At 40.1% G+C, this 21,816-nt stretch overlaps 1 protein-coding gene across 3 annotated transcripts in view; it reads left to right on the top strand.

Annotated features, from left to right (window-relative positions):
• Positions 1-19,020, top strand: part of GATA4 (GATA binding protein 4) — a 54,580-nt gene extending 35,560 nt beyond the window's left edge. For all 3 annotated transcript variants that reach the window (XM_070947367.1, XM_070947383.1, XM_070947375.1), the window contains 5 exons: positions 6,500-6,666; positions 7,158-7,283; positions 12,543-12,630; positions 14,067-14,215; positions 17,738-19,020. In XM_070947367.1, coding sequence (XP_070803468.1) covers positions 6,500-6,666; positions 7,158-7,283; positions 12,543-12,630; positions 14,067-14,215; positions 17,738-17,920 — 713 coding nt within the window. In that variant the 3' untranslated portion in view covers positions 17,921-19,020. The remainder of the gene's footprint in view (positions 1-6,499; positions 6,667-7,157; positions 7,284-12,542; positions 12,631-14,066; positions 14,216-17,737) is intronic.
• The last annotated feature ends 2,796 nt before the right edge of the window (positions 19,021-21,816 follow it).

Raw genomic sequence — 21,816 nt, forward strand, 5'->3', positions numbered from 1 at the left:
GGCAGGAGTGTCAAACTTGTTTTTATTGAGGGCTGCATCAGGGTTGTGTTTGACCTCAGGGGGCCAGTGTGTGTGGCCAGAGTATGTGCGGCCAGCTCAATGTTACTTGTGTTGGGGGCGCCTCGGGTGGCCCGAGCGCTCTGCCAGCGAAAACAGAGCTCCATTTTTGCTGACAGAGGCACCGCAGGCTGGTCCTTCGTTGTTTCCAAGGCAGCCCCGCAGGCCAGATCTAAGCACCCCATGGGCCAGATCCAGCCCGTGGGCCTTGAGTTTGGCACCCCTGCTCTAGTGAATTAGGCAGATATCTTTTCCAGACTAAAGATATGATACATCATGATTTTTATGATACAGAAGTTTTACAACCTGTTTTCTTGTGACTTTAATCTGGAATTTTATTATATGTTTGTATTTACAGTATGTATTAATGTATATGTCAGCTCAAAACGTAGGCCAGATCATGAAGATGACTCCATAGGAAGACTGGAACTATATACTTCATTGAGACTATAGCACAGGTGTCAAACTCGCGGTGTCACATTGTCAAACTTGCAGCATCTCATTGCCATCACATGACGTATCGTGATGTTTTTCCCCTTCATGGAGCTAGGGCGGATGTGGCCTGCGCGTGATACATCTGGCTTGCGGGCCACAGTTTAACAGCCCTGGGCTACAGTAACAGTATCTTGCAAGTTTGTTTCTGTATTACTTATCCTTACTCTGACTCAGGGAGGAACCAGTTTGAGCCTTTTCCTAACATTATCTTCTTTCTGGGGCTTTAAAGAATGCCCTTGTTCCTGTAACTGGCTTCTGAGTATTCTTTTCAAAGCCCCATCTCCATAGCTGTCTACACTTATCCATCTTCTTCCATCTCATTCTCTTGGATTGCAATTCACTGCTGAGGGTTGAAGAGCATCAGGTTGTGAGAGGACCATTTTAACATATTATTCAGGCCTGTTTCTGCTACTGCTAAATTTTATTAAAATGAAAATGCGACTAAAGCTTTACTGTAAATTTTAACAAGAGTCATAAGTATGCATGAAGAGGGGTGTCCCAACAGTTTCTAACTATTTCAGATAGAGTTAGGAAATCTACAGCGGGAGTATATAACATACGGTCTGCAAATATCCCTATTATGGCTCACCTATAGTATCTTTTTCTAGAATTGGTGCACATTCCTATTACAGAACTATTCTTAATTGGACTCAAGAATTATTTGATACAATGACAAGACTATAATTTACACTTTTCTTTTCCATGCCTACATGTTTATATAAAGCTTCTACAAAATGTTCTCACATCATAATAGCATCAGCCACTTACAGTACAATTCTCAGGTATGAGCTGTAGAAGCTGATAATATTTGATAACTGCTACTGTACCAGTCATAACTGATTCTCCATTTACTGTGATTTTTATACAGCACTTCTTTGTGAAAGTACAAAGCACAATAAAAGTGCATTGTCACAGTACTGCCAAAAAGTACAATCTGTCTCCCACAAAGTGTTGGGAGTGGTTCTAAGAACTCTTCCAAAAATTTCCTCTAAATTGCCATTTTTAACGTGAGATATATGGGAAATGATTAGAATCTTGTGAAATGACCATATGCAATGTGCTGAAAATAATATTAATTAAATGTAAATTAAATCAAATTTAATCTCATTTTTCTTGGCTGAGATCATTGTTTGGGGTGTGCCTCCTCCAACACCTTCAAGTACAGGTTTTCATGAAGTCTGACAATGCGTACACACTCAAAAGTAAAACTGCTAAAAATCTTCAGTATGTAAAACTAATAGAAAATCAACAATTATAATACAACCTGTGTCCAGCACAGTTGTGCAGGTTTTCAGTATGCTTTAGAAACCCTTAAACATTATGCAAACAAAACATCCTCCTACTATTGATTAAAACTGATTAAGGTGAAAAAAAGACAAAGCTATTTTATAAGTTATTTTAATAAGTTGACTTTTTAAAGCAGCTGCATCTTTAACCTGATGCATGCCAAAAACAATGTGATTGTTTAGTAAATATTAAAGAGATGAGGTACTCTTTCAAGGTCCAAAGGCATTCTTCCAAATCATTACGGAAGAGTGCAAAATTAGCTTATTCCATCACATTCAAAAGGTAAAAAAATTTATTAGAGACTCTCCAAACCAAATGATGTCTTTCAAAAACCTTCCAGGCAGTTTTTCTAAGCTTTCCAGCTTCTGTCTGGCACAGCCAAGGTTGAATGTCTTCCAAAAAAATACATTGCTTATCTACCCAGGCCTGGACGTTATGTATATTCTGTCTCAATATTCCAACATTCGGCACAAATAGCTCTTTGTTCCTACGTGATAAATCCCAGGCAGCCTCAGTGTGTACCACATATAAATTCAGGACAATGCAGACTGCAAGGACGCCTTTCTTCCTGCTCTTGTTCTTCTCTGTCCTCCTCCAATTTTCATTTGGGATACTTCTTTTCCACTATTTCATATATACATTATTTGTGTTTTATAATCTCCGCTCCTAAATAGAAGACGACTTATGGACTCGGTGTGTAATCTCCCTCTCCCCTCTCCATGTGTGTGTGTGTGTATGTGTGTGTGTGTGTGTGTGTGTGAGAGAGAGAGAGAGAGAGAGAGAGAGAGAGAGAGAGAGAGAGAAGGCAGGAGGGAGAGAAGGAGGGAGGGAGAGAGAGAGAGAGAGAGAAGGGAATGAGAATTTGAACCAATTTCAGTCGGTATTATTTAAAGTGCAGTTATTTTGTTTGCTTGTTATATTTTGTCATTCTTAGCAGCAAGACGTTCCACATTTCCAAGTTTCATTTGGAGGAGGATTACATCTTCACAGTATTTGCTTTGTTTACAATTAATACAAGCTATATTTGGAGGTAAAGAGCTACTGTATCTCCTACGGTTCTCCCTCCTTTGGAACAAAACCCCACAACTATAACAGATGGTACTCTGAATTATTTTCCCAACATTGTTCTTAACTTAGAAACAGCTGCTTGGGAGATATCAGGGCTGGCACTTTTGATCAGAGCAACAGTGCCCTGGGGGATGGTGGGTTTGTATGGATATGTGTGAGTTTTTCTGAAATCATCCTCCCAACTTCTGTTAGACCTTCTGAGTCTATGAACTCACACGTTTATATTGTGTCTTTTTGCTCTTCGCAAGGTTAATAGCTTTGTCCAAGGCACATCACTCTGACATCTGTGGAAGATTCATTTTCCTCAGTATACAAATTCTTGCTTCTAAGAGCTCAAGGTCTTCTAAACATAATTAGTGCGGATGCTACAAAATGATATTTTTAAAAGGGGGTTTGCTTCACAACATCAGCTAATGCCAAAGGAAAATTATCTTCCTCTTCCTTTAGCAACATGTCTTTTTAATGTCATGCACCCATGACAGTACTGACTCCCTCCCCCTCAAACACACAGTCAATGCCTATTGGTGGGACATTTACAAGTGCTCATTTGGTATATAACAATCTGAATTCAGCCACTGTGGTTAATTCAGTAAATCACGACCAACCATCATACTCTAGTTGAATCAAGTTTCTCAGTCAATTTTCTGATTATATCCTTTTTAGATAAAATACAGGCAGATTCTAACATCAGTACTGAAATAGCTATGCTGATGGAAATGAGCTGTGCTAACTCCCAGGATTTGGGAGGAATCATGTGCATAAAGGTAAAAGTAAAGGTTCCCCTCGTACATATGTGCTAGTCATTCCCAACTCTAGGGGGCAGTGCTCATCTCTGTTTCAAAGCCGAAGAGCCAGCACTGTCCAAAGACGTCTCCATAGTCATGTGGCTGGCATGACTAAATGCCAAAGGCACACAGAACGCTGTTATCTTGCCTCCAAAAGTGGTCCCTATTTTTCTACTTGCATTTTTTACATGCATAGACAAGGACAATTTTTTACATAAATGAGACAAGGAGGAACACTGGAGTCAAATCTGCATTCAGCTACAATTATTTCACCAGATGGGATTGTGATATGCACAAATGTGTATATAAGAGGTGGTAATCAGCAGGTTCTGACCAGTTCTGGAGAACCAGTAGCTGAAATTTTGAGTAGTTCAGAAAACCGGTAAATATCACTTCTGACTGGCCCCGCCTCCATCTATTCTCTGCTTCCCAACTGCTTCCTCTGCAGTTGATCGGGAGGAAATGGGGATTTTGCAGAAATCTTCCCCTGGAGTGGGGAGGGAATGGAGATTTTACAATATCCTTCCCCTGCCACACCCACCAAGCCATGCCCACCAAGCCATGCCATGCCCATCAAGCCATGCCCACCAAGCCATGCCACGCCCACCAAGCCATGCCACGCCCACCAAGCCATGCCCACAGAACCAGTAGTAAAAAAAATTTTGAATCGCACCTCTGGTGTGTATATATATAATGCTGGACTAGCAATAATGCTGAATTTTTTTAAAAAAATATCCTTTTTCTTAAATTTTTTTGCTGAGTTAAAATAACAAAGAACAAGATCAAGCTGTCTTTATTTATGCATCTCTTTAGGAGTTTTCTCACTTCTGCCATCCAAATCCCGCCATTAAAATGATTAAACAGGTCTGGGTATAGGTGAGAGAAGAAGAAAACAGTGAATTGATCCTGCAACCCTTTCCAGATGCAACTGAGCCACGTTTTGTCTGAGTGAAAACTTCCCCAGAAATATAAAAGAGCTAATGCCATATCAGCCCAAGAGCTTTTCTTGGACCAGTTCAACTCTTGTGACATTTTGAAAAAATATCCATTAATTTTCTGACAATTCAGTAATGTCTTTCATTATTTCTCCAGGATTTTTTTAAATGTCTCAGCCCTTGGAAGTTTTCAGGGTGTTTCTTAGGAAGATGATAAAATTCTACCTTGCATATATTTTCATCATGGGCCAAGATTATCTAGGCGAGAGGCAGGTTAGATTAACAAAATAAGAGAGAATAAAATTGAATGAGTTTTCTATTTTATCTTTGCAATAAGCTAAGAAGATAGGTTATGTGAAGAAAGAGTTAACTAGCCTACGACCACACAGTATCTGGATTCACACAATATATTAGCATCTGAACAAAAAAACAAGGTTGGGCATTTAGCATTTCTTATGGAAATTTCAGCCATTGTCCTAATACTGTGATGGCGAACCTAAGATGGCACGTGGAGCCATATCGGTGAGCACGCGAGCTCAGCTCCAGCGCGCATGTGCGTGCCAGCCAGCTGATTTTCAGGCCTTCTGGACCCAATAGAAGTAGGGACACAGGCTATTTCCTGCCTCCGAAGGACCTTGGGGGGGGGGAGGCCCGTTTTTCACTCTCCCCAGGCTCCAGAGCCTTTCTAAGAGCTTGGGTAGGGTGAAAATGGCCTTCCCCACCCCCACCCCCTGAGGCCCTCCAGAGGCCGGAAATGGCCTGTGTCGACTTCTGGTGGGACTGGAAGGCCCATTTTTCTCTCTCTCCAGGCTCCAGAGCCTTTCTAGGAGCCTGGGAAGGGTGAAAACTGCTTTTCTCACCCCCGGGAGGCCCTCTGGAGGCCAGAAACGGCCTGTTTGTCAACTTCTGGTGGGACCTAAAGCCTCTGGAGCCTGGGGAGGGTGAAAAATGAGCCCACCATGCCATTGCGTGCCAAAAGCGGGTGGAGCGCAAGGGGGGTGGGGGTGCATAGAATTATGGGTGTGGACACACACACGCGCAACCTCACTGTGCTCCCCCTGCTTTTGGCATGCAATGGCAAAAAGGTTAGCCATCACTGTCCTAATAGGTTGTCTGAATCCAATTATTACGTTTAGCAATATGTTTTTATTATTATTTTGGTTTGGGGATAGTTTAATTCTAGGAGTCCTGCAATTGTGTTTTTTAGCAGGTTTAATGTGTTGTGTGTAAATCCCTTGACCAGCTTTCAGACTTGAATAAGAAGACAGAAGCAGAGCAGTCTGTCTGGTACACATTCTAAGTACAACAGGTCTTTAAATATTTGATAAATTCATTCCACATCTTAATACAGGTCTGCCATTTGTTCTGGCACATATTGAAATAAGAGCTCCCTCTACTGTTCAGTTTTAGGAACTACAGTAATAGGGAGGCCTTGCTTTATGCTTTCCCCAAGCTGATGGTTTCTGTTATGTGCTGGATTTAAACACTCTTAATGTCATAGTCAACATGGCCACTGCTTGGGCTAGCTGGAAATCATAGTTGTAATCCAACACATACGAATGTACAAAACTGTGCAAAGCTATTCTCTGTGTAGGCCACTTGCAGGTTCCTGATAGAAATAATTCATGAAATTGACATGCATTGTCTTTTTATGTGAAATGTGGTAGAAAGACTTTATCCTTTGAAAGACAAAGCAAAAACACTTGAAATAAAAAAGTGGAGATAACAACCTTTAGCTTTTTGCATCAGCCTGGTATACTAAGGAAGGGTATTCAAGCCGCTCAAGAGTTTATACTAAAGACTTGTGAAATGGCTACATGAAAAAAAAATACTTCAATGACTTACTTCATTTTGCCGTCTTGTTGCCTACAGAGTTTTTTGATGATTACTCCGAAGGTCGAGAATGTGTCAACTGTGGTGCTATGTCCACCCCACTGTGGCGAAGAGATGGCACTGGCCACTATCTTTGTAATGCATGTGGACTCTACCACAAGATGAATGGCATTAATCGGCCACTGATCAAGCCCCAGAGGAGGCTGGTAAGGAATGTGATGCAAACCCTCACAGGCTGTGAGAATTTCTACCTGTCCAGGATTAACCTTGACCTGTAAAAAGCAAATTAGATTTACACCATTTATAAGGTTGTATATTATAATACAGTTTCGATATGGCTCTGAAGCTTATTCCTCCTGCTCTGACACACAAGGAATTTGCCTCAGGTGCATAAGCTCGCAATGTACATACGAACAACAAAATGATAAATAAGATACCATAGGAGAAGGTAATAGGAAAGATGAGAAGGATAATAGTAATACAGCCCTACTTACATGGGTAAATGTCCTTAGGTATAAGACAGTGCTGTGGGAATTAGGTATTTAGCAAAGTGATGGCATGGGGAAAAAACTGTTTTTGTGTCTAGTTGTTTTGGCATATTTTATAGCAAATTATGATAATTAGTCAAAAAGATTGTTAGGTAAGATCAATCTTAGTGAATTAATGTTGTTCTTGCTTTGAACTCTTGTCCTCACAGTCAGCCTCCCGTCGGATTGGATTGTCATGTGCAAACTGCCATACATCTACAACCACACTGTGGCGCCGGAACGCCGAAGGAGAGCCAGTCTGCAATGCTTGTGGTTTATACATGAAGCTCCACGGGGTGAGAGGAGAAAACAAAGCATAACCTATCTATGGCAGTTTCCCCCAGTTTGAAAGTCATGCTGGATGGGAATTCTGAGAATGCAAAAACATCTGGAGGGCACCAGTTTGGGAAGGCGGTTTTGTAAGAAACAGATCAAGAAGGTGGCATCAGGACATTTGTCCCTGTGTATGGCTTCCTATTAATAAAGAGTGCAGAGAAACTTCCCCTTCTGGGCGTTACTTTGAAGCCAAAGATGGGAGGGCAGAGGAGCAAAATGGTGAAAAAAATCCAATCATCCTGGCTGGAGGTTTATAGTGTTGCTCTCATAAATCTGGAGGGTGTTTTGGGGGGAGGGCTGGATTTGGTCTTTAGTAGAATAGAATAGAATAGAATAGAATAGAATAGAATAGAATAGAATAGAATAGAATAGAATAGAATAGAATAGAATAGAATATTTATTGGCCAAGTGTGATTGGACACACAAGGAACTTGTCTTGGTGCATATGCTCTCAGTGTACATAAGTAGTAGAGATGTCCTTCTAAGACTCTTCAACCAGAGAGTTTTGATTTGGTTGCTGAAACAACAACTCATTTTCCAAAAGAACAAGAACATTAAATTCTGCTATGGGAAACAATGGGAACTGAACAAAGCTTTTGCCAGCATTGTCATCATCATTTTAGCCATTGTTTATCCACTGCAGGATGAAGGCCTCTTCCCCATGTTTCTAACCAATACAGTCTTGAGCTTTATCAAGTGGGATCCATTCTATGATTGCCTTGGTCCACCTGCCATTAATTCTTCTTGCTATGTGACCAGCCCATTTCCATTTCAATTCTTTTACTCCCTTGATAATATCATATACTTTCAGTTTGTTCTCTAATCCATGTACAGTAGAACTTCTGGTCACGAACACTTCTGACTACAACCAAATAGGGTTCCGACCAAAAAATTCACAAAATTTTTGAATCTGGTCACGAACACATACTTGGCTGGCGATCAAACACGGCCGTGGCTGATTTCCATTTTTGCGCCATTTTTTTTTGTAAGCGCCAAATTTCCTGTTGTTTGTTTACAAACAACAGTGACCGATGTGTGACCGCTCCATTAATTCGGGTCACAACCAAATTGGGTTGCGACCAAAGTTATGGAACGAATTATGGTTGTGACCAGAGGTTCTACTGTATGGGTCTTTCTATCTTGTCTTGTGATGCCAAGCATGCATCTTTCCATGGCTCTTTGCACCACTCGTAGATTTTGTATTGATTGTGAGGTTAGTGTCCATGTTTCACTGGCATATGTTAGAACAGGTAGCACACATTGACCGAAAACGTTTCTCTTCAGGCATAGGGAGAGGTTGTTCTTGAAAATTACGCTTAACCTGCCAACCACACTTAACAAACCTTCAATTTCCTTTATTGTATCACCTTCCATTGAGATCCATTGGCCAAGGTATATGTAGTGGTCTACTATGTCTAGTTCTTCTCCAGATATATAAAAAAAAATCTTTCTTTGGTGAATTTATTAAACATAATCTGGCTCTTTTTTAGATTTATTTTTAAGACAAATGGTTCTCCTGCTTTGTGCAGTTCTTATATGTGTCTTTGTAGCTGTTCCAGATTTTATGAGAAGAGAACAACATGATCTGTAATCTTAAGTGATTTAAATAGGCGCCATTGATTTTTATTCCATCTTTTGCCCAGTCTAGTTTGCAAGATACTTCTTCCAAGGTAGGCTGAGAAAAGGATAGGTGATATTGTATTACCTTGTCATACACCTCATTCTACTGTATGTTGATTTCCACTTTAAGATCCTTAAGGCAAATTGTCACCATTCTTTTTTCATATATTGATTGTAGTAAGTTTATGTAAGCAGTGTCTATACCTTGGTTGAGCAATGCATTCATTATTGCTTGCTAGAATACTGAATCAAACATCCAGGGGTGGGTTCTAAATTTTTTTACTACTTGTTCTGTGGGCGTGGCTTATTTTGTGGGCATGGCTTGATGGTCATGTGACAATTATTTAGGATTTAGCAGAGGTACTGGTCTACCAGGCTGTACCGATCTACCCATTTATTTTTGCAGGCACTGGTCTACTCATTTGTTTTCTTTTAATACTGATCAGATGTAGGGCGGCCCTTTGAAGCCCCGCGGCAAGAGTTTAAACAGTTTTTTTTCCCTCTAGCCATCAGCTGGGACTCAGGAGGCAGCAATAGATTGGGGGTGGGACCAAATAAAAGGTAAGAATAACACGGGGGTGGGTGGGTGGGGCGGGAGGGCCAGAACTGGTTCGGTGACATCATATCGTCACCACTACTGGCTCGGCGGAACCGGGCCGAACCGGAAGGAACCCACCACTGCAAACACCTTTTTGTAGTCATTGAAAGCCATGCACAGAGGTATGGTGTACTCGTGCCTTGCTGAACAACCTGGATGTGATCCATTGTGCTGTAGCCACTTCTGAACCATGCCTGCTCCTTTGGCTGTCATCATCATTTAACGTTCTTGATAGTCTTTTTGCTATTATCTTGGTGAAAACCTTGTAGATGATAGAAACAAAGATTATTGGGTGACAGTTCTTTAAATCATCTTGTATATAAGAATCAGCATTTTTCCATGCATCAGGTATTAGTTCTTCTCTGAGGCATCTCGAGTATAGTTTGCTAGTATCCTGTGTAAACTGTGAATACCAGCTTTCAGCATTTCATCTATAATAGTCATTTCCTGAAACTTTGCCATTTTTCATTGATTTTATGGCACTTGATACAACTAGGATATCTGGCATTTTCTCTTTCGTGAGTGTTGCTGCTGGAATTTTCCAATTATTTCTAACATTTCCTATCTTGTTCCACACAGAAACCATCTTCATGTTTGAATGCAAAAATCTTCTTTCTTGTATATATATGTTTGCATTTTGCTCTATTAATCCCTTTGTTTCCTTCAATTGCCTTTTTCACAAGTTTCATGTTAAACTGACACGTTTCTTTTTGGATACATTTTCTTATGGTCTTGCAAAGTTCAGTGTACTCCAGTTTATTAGTGAAACTTCTGGTATTCTTCATTGTCCATTGTCCATTGTTAAATCAATAGTTTCATCAGAGATTTTTGACTGCACCAAGTGTTTTCCCAGCAGTGCTATAAATGTAGCAGATTCAAGGATGTTTTTGATGTATTTGTTCATTTTGATCTGTAATGTTCATCTCTTCCAAATCTTGCAATAGAGCAAAGCGATTTGACCGATTAATTTCAAAATTGCTATTCTCCTCTAACACCTAATCACTCTTTTTGTATTTCATTATGTCTTTATCATTTTCATATGCCTTTTTTGACAGTCTATCTTCACTTTAGCTCATACCATTCTATGATCACTTCCAACATTAAAACAATTGATGACAGTACAATTGCAGAATATGGTTTTATCATTTGATATGATGTAGTCAATTTTACTGGTGGACCAGATGGACACTTCCATGTCCATTTTCTGCTAGCTTTTTTATTGTAAAATGAGTTCATGATGTAAAGTTCCTGTCCTTCAGCAAAATCTACTAGTCTGTCACCTCAATAGAACAAGATAATAATCTTGTTCACCACTTCTATACGGATCAGTTGTTTTTTCTCCAGTCATTGTTCTTCCTATTCTTGCATTAAAGTCACCCATTAGTGTTTTGTATTAGCTTTTTTCTTTGTCTTGAAGGTGGGCCACAACATTGTAAAACTTTTCGACCTTATCATCACTATATAGCCTATTGTTAAAGTGTAAGCTTGAATGATTTGAAGCTTGTTTGTTCAATTGAATGATGCATTGGGCTACTCTATCTGATATACTTTCAAATTTTACTACAGAGTCTTTCAGCTTTTGGTTGATTAGAAAGCCAACTCCATGTCACATCATCCATCTTCGGTACCTTTAGCATAGAGTAAATTCCCAGTCTTATCAAGTTCAACTAAATTTTTGCCTTTTTGTTGTATTTCACATAATCCAAAGATATCTCAATGCATATTGTTAAGTTCAACCAGCAATTCTTCTGGTCAAAAACCTGTTTTCATTGTTCTAATGTTGACCATTCCTATGTCCAAAGTCAGCCTGATTTAACCCAGTGATTCTTAGCAGGTAGTTGCCACTGCCATGAGTAGTTGCCCTAGAGCCATGATAGCGAACCTATGCATGCTACCTGTGGCCACAGGTAGCATGCGTAGCCATATCAGTGGGCACATGAGCTCAGCCCAGATCCCACTGGAAGTTGGCAAACGGACTATTTTTGGCCTCTGAAGGCCTCTGGGGGGGTGGGGAAGGCCGTTTTTGCCCTCCCCAGACTCCTAGAGAGGCTCTGGAGCCAGGTGAGAGAGAAAAACGGGCCCTCCAGTCCCACCGGAAGTTGGCAAACGGGCCATTTCTGGCCTCTGGGGGTGGGTGGGGAAGGTAGTTTTCACCCTCACTAGACTCCTAGAAAGGCTCTGGAGCCAGGTGAGAGAGAAAAATGAGCCTACCGGGCCATCGCATGCCAGGAGCATGGGGGGAATGTGCACGCATGTGTGGGGTGCATAGAATTATGGATGTGGGCACGTGTGTGGGCAAGCCCCCCGACCCCCCTCCTGGCACAAGATGGCAAAAAGGTTAGCCATCACTGCCCTTTGGGGAATGAGGGCCATTTTTGAGGTTGTATTGGCATGTGGAAGGAATAGAACATAAACTGCCAAGCTGGTCCAAAGTGGTTTGGCGGATGTGAAAACAGCTTTTGCCTTACTGCTGCAAAAATAGGTGAAGAAATAGAATATGCTAAACACTATGTATTTTCCAACCTGCAGAACAATTTCCCAAAAAAATAATTCTTAAAAAAAATGTTTTAAATTTGTATTTGAATCAGTCAAGGGAGACTTTAAGCTTTGGGCAGCACAATGGCCTCAGTGAGCCCATTAAGAATCAAAAGCTATAACAAACAACCCATGAACAACAATAACCAAAAATATACTTCTATTTATAGCCTGAAAGAGGCTTCTTCCTAATACACGAGTGCATTGCACACCTCACATTATGAATCTGACTTGCCTGTCAAAAGGTAATAAAAATACAGTTTGCCAATTTCTTGTCTTTTTGTAAACTGCCTCCAAGAAAATCTCTTGGGCAGTGCACAGCCTTCTTGCATTTGTTGTGTCAACATGTGGAAGCACAACACAAATCACAGTTAAGAAAACAATGAGCTACTCGCACGATTTTGTACATTCAAAAACTGCAGATTTTTCTAGGGGATTAATGTTGATCTCTAATGCATCTTCATAGGTTCCAAGGCCTTTAGCTATGAGAAAAGAAGGGATCCAAACCAGGAAGCGTAAACCAAAGAACTTGAGCAAATCCAAGACATCAGCAGGTGAGTAGAGTTAGAAAAAACTATTTTATCTAATATGACTCAGTGGTAATTACAATTTAAGCTTAACATCTGCCAAAGCTGGAAAAAGTACACCAAAATCAAACATGGGCATTCTATGGTCCTTCAAATAAAACACATCATCTTTCTTTCTTTCTTTCTTTCTTTCTTTCTTTCTTTCTTTCTTTCTTTCTTTCTTTCTTTCTTTCTTTCTTTCTTTCTCTCTCTCTCTCTCTCTCTCTCTCTCTCTCTCTCTCTCTCTCTTTCTTTCTTTCTTTCTTTCTTTCTTTTCCTTCCTTCCTTCCTTCCTTCCTTCCTTCCATCCATCCATCCATCCATCCATGCATTCTCCTTGGATACCACCAATTCAAAATAGACTTTGTGACAGTTTATAAAACAATCAACAAAACCTTCTACATATAAAAAAATAAGTAATCCAAAGTGAAATAAATTTGGTGAGAACCAAGTATTTCATCAAGTGTTCTTTGGAATAATTTCATCTTGTAAGAACCTTAGAAAGAACCTAGCCTGCATTTTAAGGTGAAGGTATTCCCCAAGGCTGAGCAGACAGCACCTCCTTTCCCTCTATTTCATCGGTGGAGTTTGACCAAAGCTGCTGCCATTAAGATGGGCATGTTGGATAGGCCAGTTCAGATAGAAGAAGGGGATCTTGCAGATATTTGGGCATCAACTCATGTAATTACCTAGGAGCTGAATGTCAATACATTCTGGCATGCTATAGCAAGATTCTTGTGTTTTTTTCTGAAAGCCTTCCTGATGAAGATCCATTTGGCCTTTTTCTTATTAAACATTTATAGAATAGAATAGAATAGAATAGAATAGAATAGAATAGAATAGAATAGAATAGAATAGAATAGAATAGAATAGAATAGAATAGAACACAACAGAACACAACAGAACACAACAGAATTCTTTATTGGCTAAGTGTTTAGGAATTTATCTTTGGTGCATATGCTCTCAGTGTACATAAAAAGACAAGATACACTCGTCAAGAATCACAAGGCACAACACGCTGTGACAGTCATATAGTACAATAAGCAATCAAATCATACTAGGAAACAATATCAATATAAATCACAAGGATACAAGCAACAAAGTTACAGTCATGCAGTCACGAGTGGGAGGAGATGGGCAACAGGAACAATGAGAAGACCAATAGCAATAGTAATGCAGCCTAATGTGAATAGTTTGACAGTGTTGAGGGAATTATTTGTTTAGCAGAGTGATGGCATTCAGGAAAAAACTGTTCTTGTATCTAGTTGTCTTTGTGTGCAGTGTCGTTTTGTGGGTAGGAGTTGAAACAATTCAATTATTCTTATTACAGCAGCAACAGTAGCCAATACTTTAATTTTTGGCTAAAGTCTCAGGGCAGATCTGGTTTAACAATTTATCTCTCCTTTTTCCACCTCCCACCCTAGGATCAGCCACCAATGAAAGCCTCCCCACTGCCATTAGCTCAGCCCCCTGCACCAGCACAACCACCACCACTACTGCTGAAGAAATGCGCCCCATCAAGACAGAACCAGGGATCTCATCTCATTATGGACACCCGAGCCCTATTCCTCAGGTGAAGCTCTTTATTATGCAAAAGAATAGTCATATCTTCTCATTGCTTATTGACTCTGCATTTGTATTCTGCCTTTCTGTCAAGCAGTTCAAATTCAGACACAGACGGCTTTCTCTGTATTTTAATTTCTTAACAATCCTGTATTGAATTTAACAGAATAGAGCTGAGTTAAAGCTTCAGCATTCCATGACAACCTTGTTAATAAAATTCCTGCACCCACCTGCATACCTTAAGGTTGTAAAGTAAAGGTTGCAAAATCAGGTTTCATATTCTGGATCTCTCCAGATGTAAGACATTTCTCTCTAATGGAGAAGACTGTGACCATATGATTTATATACAGGTAGTCCTCGACTTACAACAGTGCATTTAGTGACTGTTCAAAGTTACAACAGGGATGCGGTGGTTCAGTGGCTAAGATGCTGAGCTTGTTGATCGAAAGGTCAGCAGTTCAGTGATTCCAGTTCAGCGTGCCGTGTAATGGGGTGAGCTCCAGTTACTTGCCCCAGCTTCTGCCAACCTAGCAGTTCGAAAGCATGTAAAAAATGCAAGTAGAAAAATAGGGACCACCTTTGGTAGGAAGGTAACAACGTTCCGTGCGTCTTTGGCATTTAGTCATGCCAGCCACATGACCACAGAGATGTCTTCGGACAGCGCTGGCTCTTCAGCTTTGAAACAGAGATGAGCACCGCCCCCTAGAATCAGGAACGACTAGCACATATGTGCGAGGGGAACCTTTACCTTTACCTGGACTTGAACTTGAACCTGGGGCACCCCAGTCCAATACCTTAAATACTCTGCCATATAGTGGATCTGATATGCTGTATAACTTTTGATTTCCTGATGGAAAGGGAAAAAAAAGATATTTGTATTTTTTCCCACCTTGATCCATTTCCCTCATCTAACACTCCCCCCCCCCATTGCAAAAACCAGCATTCCAAATCTGAATACAGAAGGTGGAAAAGAGAAGGCAGCAGACAACCATATAGAGTCCATCTGTGGTGGAATTCTAGTAAGCTTGGGTGACATCACAGCAGTGTTCCAATATCTAAGGGGCTGCCACAATAGGTCAGCCTATTCTCCAAAGCACCTGAAGGCAGAACAAGAAGCAATGGATGGAAACTAATCAAGGATAGAATCACCCTAGAACTAAGGAGAAATTTCCTGACAATTAGAATAATTAATCAATGAAACAACTTGCCTCCAGAAGTTGTGGGTACTGTTGTGACCCAGGCCCAAGTAGTTAGTATTAAATACAAAGAGTTTGATAACAAACTGATTTTATTAGAACAGCTGAAAATTAACTCATTCTCAGCGTAGTCCAAACTAAATTAAAGCAAATTCTTCAAAACACCATTCTTCAGTTTATCACTGACCTTGGGATAATTAGGCAAACTGCCAAAGGCTTTTCTTGGCAAAAGTTCAGAAGCAGAAGACGCTGACAAGAAATGAATACAGTGAAACAAGAAGCAATTCTCTCAATGTTATTTTCCGGCAAAAAGGCCAAGAGCCGTTGCTGGTCTTTTAAGCCTTATGGGAGGGGCCAATCATCTCTTGGCCCTACTCCTGTGTCATCCTTTCTGCTTTATCTGCTCCTGCTTTCTGGCAGCTCTTCTCATATGTGCACTAGGAACAGGCTCCTCCTGTTCCTCTGCCTCTCTACTGTCAGCCTCTGGAGGCTCCGAAGTCCGCACATCACTCCCCGATGGCCCTGGCCCCATCTCTGCCTCCGACGCAGGGCCCTCATCCAGGCCTTCCCCAGCCTCCAGGACTGGCCCATGTTATTCCTCAGCCTCATCACTGTCCGACTCCGCTGCTAGCTCCGCAGGTTGCTGGCGGACCACAACAGGTGCTCCAACACTGGAGTCTTTTAAGAAGAGATTGGACATAGACAACTATTTGTCTGAAATAGTATAGATAGTCTGAAATAGTATACAGTCTTCTGCTTCAGCAGATTGTTGGCCAGAGAACCTCCAACATCCCTTCCGACTCCGTTATTCTGCTTCTGAAGCTTAAGGGAATTCAGGTAACCACTATGGCAGCCTTTTCCATTCCCAACTGTCTGTCTTCCATATGTGGCAGATCATCGTTCCTATTATGTGCATCCAGCACAGGAATCCATAGGTTGCTGGGCTGGGGGAGGTTCCACTCTGTCACAGTTGGTAAGCTGAGTGGAGTAGAAAAAAACAGATTGTAGAACAGCTATCTCCAACTGAATGGCAATGTGGCTGGAAATTTTGAAAGTTTACTGAATTTTCATTTTATTTAAACTATTTATGTGCTGCTGATGGCTCAAGACTGTTGCAAAAATATAGCTGCAACAATAGAAATATAATTAAGATAAATATAAAAGTATCATTATTTTAGATTTACTTTAGATAAAATATTATCACATTTTGCAACAGGTAAAAGAAGTGGGACAGTTGAAATTGTTAATAGGCCTCAATAAGCAAGTATACTTCAGCCTCTTAAATTATAAAGCTTCAATTCCAGTGGCAATTTTTTTTAGCAGCACAGAGTCTGCTACGAAGAAGGCAGAATTAACCATAGATCACAAACACACCTGCAATGAAATATCGTAAGATGCTCTTTTGATAATTTAATAATTTAGGGCAAACTGTATAGGTGTATGTGGTAGTTTGGTCCTAAGGCTTATATTCTGACCATTGTGAAGGGAAATGGGAGAAACAGAGCCACATTAAAAAAATCAAACTAACAAACAAAATAGGGGAGGAAACTATTTATAATTTATTTATAATTTTAAAAACCAAACTCCAGTCACCTCAGTATCTCACTAAACCCAGACCATTTATCCACCCAGTCCACCTGTACAAAAGTGAGTGGTACCCATCACTCTAAAAAGCATTTGCTCTAGTCCAGCAGTCCCCAACCTTTCCGGCTTGGTGGACCAGCAAGGGGTGGTGATAAGAGGGGATGGTTCTATGCAAATGGCAGATGAGTGCATGAGCATCTCCATTTGCACAAGAGGCAGACATTCCGCCTGCTTGCCCAAATGGAGCTTTGCACGTGAGCGTCGACTGCTCATACAAGTAGGCCTGCACGCGCACGCTCGCCTGCCCCTTGCGTGGCCTGGTTTTGAGGGGATTGGGGACCTACATTCTAGTCCATCCAATAATCCTCACTCAGAAAATGGATTGAAGAGCAACTCTGTCACTTATTCCATGCTATCGACCTGGAACAGCCCAGCTATCCCTACTAAGAAATTTGGTTTGCTATTTGCTCCATACTTCAGCTGTGTATCTTACTCAACATTTCAGAGATTTTGAAGCAAAGTAATCACCAATTTCTGGAGTGTTGTTTTTTAATTTAGTTCTCCGATGCAGTAAAATTGTAGCCACAATACATTCTGGAAGATACCATTTTTTTATTTATTTGTTTTATAGAATGTATTTATTATTATAGAATTCCAGAAGAGACTGCTGCAGGCAAATGATATGGCATTATTTTCTCTTTTCCTTCCCCATTATTTACATTTCCCCCCCCTCTTTTTCGTCTCCCCACTAGGCATTCTCTGTTGCGGCAATGTCTGGGCATGGACCTGCTCTTCACTCCACTATGTCTACTCTCAAACTTTCCCCACAGGCTTACCAAGCAGCCATCAACCAGTCTCCCCAACCTAGCTCCAAGCAAGATTCCTGGAACAGCCTAGTCTTAGGGGAAACACATGGAGACATCATCACAGCTTAACAATCTTCTGCTTCCTCACCTCCTTCTAAGGGAGTTACCAAGCTTGGGACTCAAAGGCGATGGGCAACTGTCAAGCAATACTATTTTTTTTTTCTTGTTTCTCCCTCCCATCCTTTTGTTTTTGTCTAGTTCTGGTCTTAGAAGAATCATTCCAAATGGCTTTGGTCTGTTGAATCAAAACTGCCAAGTTCTATTTTTTAAAAAATCCTCCAGATAACTTGGACACCAATATTACATGTTTATACATAACTGATATACGGAAATGTAGTATCAAGTGGTATGTTTATCTATGTGTGTGTACATGTGAGGGGTATGTATGACCTAGAATGGAAATTTGTAACTGCAGCTTTCCACATGTTCAGTCTTCAGTCATCTTTTGAAAAACGAAGGAATGTATAATCCAGCCCATAAAAATAGAATGGAGGTTAAGAAAAGATAAAAAATAAAACAAAAAACAGTGCATGAGCCAGCAATATCCCCAAACTTTTTATTATGGAGATCAGTGGCTAGTGACCTTTATGAAAGATCGGATTTCCTGATCTGGGACATGATAATTATCCATCCCGTTGCTAATTCAAAGGCTAAAGAGAAGAACTAGCAGCATATGCAGAGAAGAATGAAAAACAGGCTAGTTGCTAGCATAGGCTTGGGTTTTGGTTCTCTATTTCCCATTTTGATTTATAAAAATTATTCTTCCCCAAAGAGACTGCAGACCAAAATTCATTATCTTTGATAGTAAGAAACTCAAATGAATGTTCAAGGACGGTGGCCCACAAGAATCCAGAAGGAAATGGAAGTGCTGTGGTTGGCAAATTCTGCAATCAATGGTGAACTGAAGATTCGTGTTTTTTGTTTTTTTTGAAAGTGTGGAACAGAAGCAACAGTTTTGTCTTCAAACATAGCTGCAATCCACTATGACTGGTAGATTCCAGCAGGAATTTTGTGGATCCAGCAATTTTATGACTGCCAGCAGAGCACTGGTGTTAATTTAATTGCTTTTCTGTCAACTTGATTAACCCCTTCCTTTGCTATTAATAAATCTATTTTTCCTTTCAAAGCAATCAACTCATAGTGTCTTACCTGTGTGTTTTCCAGCTACAAGAAGGATTCTCTATGATTTATATACAATCTTACAGATAAAGGTCAGCCACAGCTAGAATGAGTGACTGTAGACTAGCAGGCACCCATTTCAGAATATGGCAGGGATAGTGGGTATGCAAATAATTTGAATTGAAGGTCTGCTTTCTCTCTAATACTAAGCATGGTGCCAGTACTAAATAAAACTTAAAATATTTTATACTCATGATCAAGGTGAACATGACCCAGTGGCAGGATTGACACTTGTTTTCATTCAATCTCATTCTTTTAATAGTCATTTTTACTTTTAATAGCTGCTTTGAATCCAGATGCTGCTAATGCTCATCTTCACAATGCCTGGAAAAAATGATAGATAAAAACACTATTAATGTACATGTGGTGGCTTAGAGGTGGTAATCTCGCCTCACAATCAGAAGGCTGTGAGTTCGATCCTAGGTAGCAGCAAACATTTCTCTCTCTGTGGGCACAAAGAGAAAATATCTGGTGCAAACTTATGTGTGTCAGGAAGGGCATCTGGCCAGTAATGCTAAGCTCCATTCAGTCGCCTCAACTCCACCCCAATGCAAGGGGAAAAAAAGAGTAATAATCTATGTTTTTTGACATTTAGATTTTCTTTAGTAAATATTGGTGTTGAAAGACATTATCTCCTGTGATGAAATAAATCAAACCATTACAAAATACAGAATTCTGAAGCTTTTGTTCTGGTTTAACAGAAACAAAGCTTTGTGTGTAATCATCAGTAAAATGGTAATATTCACCCTCAGAACGTTTGCGATAGTTTCAAAGTGTTTAGAACAAGAAGGTTTAAGGCACCCTGTTATTAAGCTGGTTATTAAGACCAGCTGCCTGCAATTACTGCAGGGTTCGAATCTCGCCAAGGCTCAAGGTTGACTCAGCCTTCCATCCTTTCTAAGGTAGGTGAAATGAGGACCCAGTTGTGGGGGCAATAAGCTGACTTTGTATAAATATACAAAAGGATGAAGGCTATTGCTGAGCACATTGTAAGCCGCCCTGAGTCTTCGGAGAAGGGCGGCATATAAATCAAATTAAAAAAGAAAAAGAAAAAGAAAAAAAAAGCAATCAAATTACATGTAGAAGGTCCCTGATTTTATTCCAAATATTTCAAGTTTAGAAGATAAGGGGATGAGGGAAAAATTATGGATAGGGGATTTGCTAAAACCTTTCTTGAATATCTATGGAGATTCTCAATCATCCAGATCATGGTTGTGCCAAAAGTGCTTTTTCAAAAGGTAACTGGACTTTGTTTTTCCTTGAAGACATTTTGCTGTCTTCAAGGAAGACAGCAAAATAGTATTTGAACATTTGAACATTTGAAATAGTAGTTCCTGATTCAGGTAAATATCTCTGAAAATTAGAATCAGCGTAGCTTATCTATCCCTTGATTTTTATTTAGTGAAAGAGGTTACCAGTGTAGGGCATTTGTTAAATCCCTATTCTTTCCAAGATGTAGCAAGTCTTTGGATCAGTGCAATCTCAGACATTTAAACATTTTTATTTTAAACTATCAATGTAGTTTTACTGTGAAACATTCATGTACACATTCTGGCACTATTCTATTCAAAATACGCACACATATTCTGCTTTTAGTTATCCTAGTTGTTTAAAACAATTAGTCCCTTTTAATAATTTAAACAATATGGCCAAAAGACGAACAGAGGTAAATGCAAGCATTTCGAATTGACTCATCAGTACCTACATTACAGTAACATGCTTAAAAGCAGCCTTAAATATAAGATCTAGCAAGAGCACTAATTAAGCCTATAACGTATGCGGGAAAGCAACCAATGGCAAGCCTTACGGGAGGCGTAGATTGACATAAAGCCATTTCTGCATCCACAAGGAAGGGCTTCAGATGGTTAATGGCAACCACCTCAGCAAAACGCAGGAAACAAGAGTTCCTGTGGCACAGTAGAACTTTAAACACAGAGTTTTGATCCACCTTGTGACCAGTAGATAGTAAGTGTCTCGCAATGGCCAAAGAAGGCATTTTATGGCCATGATTTGCTGTTGTGGTTGGATAACTCAAGGCTGTTTGGACCCATTTCGAAAGATGCTCCTTTATTTTGAAAGCCAAACACCTATCAGTTCTGTAATTGTAATTGTCTCCACAATTACAAACAAATTGGTAAACACAATGAGTTTTGGCACTGATAGGTTGTGCTCCCTTAATTAGGGACAGCGGTAGCCTCTGAGTTTGATGTAATATGTGAAGTTCAGCCATACTGAATGTTGCTTCAATTAAGATGTTTAAACGTTGAGTCCTAGTTGTAGTAGCAAGGCCCCAGCAGCAGGAAGAAGAAAGCAACATTAGTATTAACAGTTTTGTCTCTGAACAATATTTTCAGGATTGAATATTACATTGGTATATAATAAGCATACAAATTTAATTAAAACATACAGCTCAGCAATCCCTTCCAAACAGGACTGCCCAATTTGCACATGCAATACACCTACATAAATTATCTTACTTTGTGCTAGCTTGTACACAGTACTGATTTGGGAAAGGAAGGAGCAAGTGTACCTCTAAGTTGTATGGTTTTGTTTTCACCTTAAACCCAGCAAACATTGCAAGTTTCAGTAAACATTTCCCAATGCTTGCCATGCCAGGAATAAGAGATGAGGTTGATAATCAGCACCTGTGTTCTAGTTCCACCTGACATTAGCAAGAATAAATTTAATTACACACACCTGAAATGTGTTTATTTCTGAGTCACCTGATGTCTCTGATTTGTTCACAAAACATCAAAAAACTCCTACTGGGTTATATTAAGTTGATT

This window comes from Pituophis catenifer, unplaced genomic scaffold (assembly GCF_029215685.1).
Source record: "Pituophis catenifer annectens isolate HBS135680 unplaced genomic scaffold, rPitCat1.0.hap2 SCAF_1, whole genome shotgun sequence".
NCBI classification, from domain to species: domain Eukaryota; kingdom Metazoa; phylum Chordata; class Lepidosauria; order Squamata; family Colubridae; genus Pituophis; species Pituophis catenifer.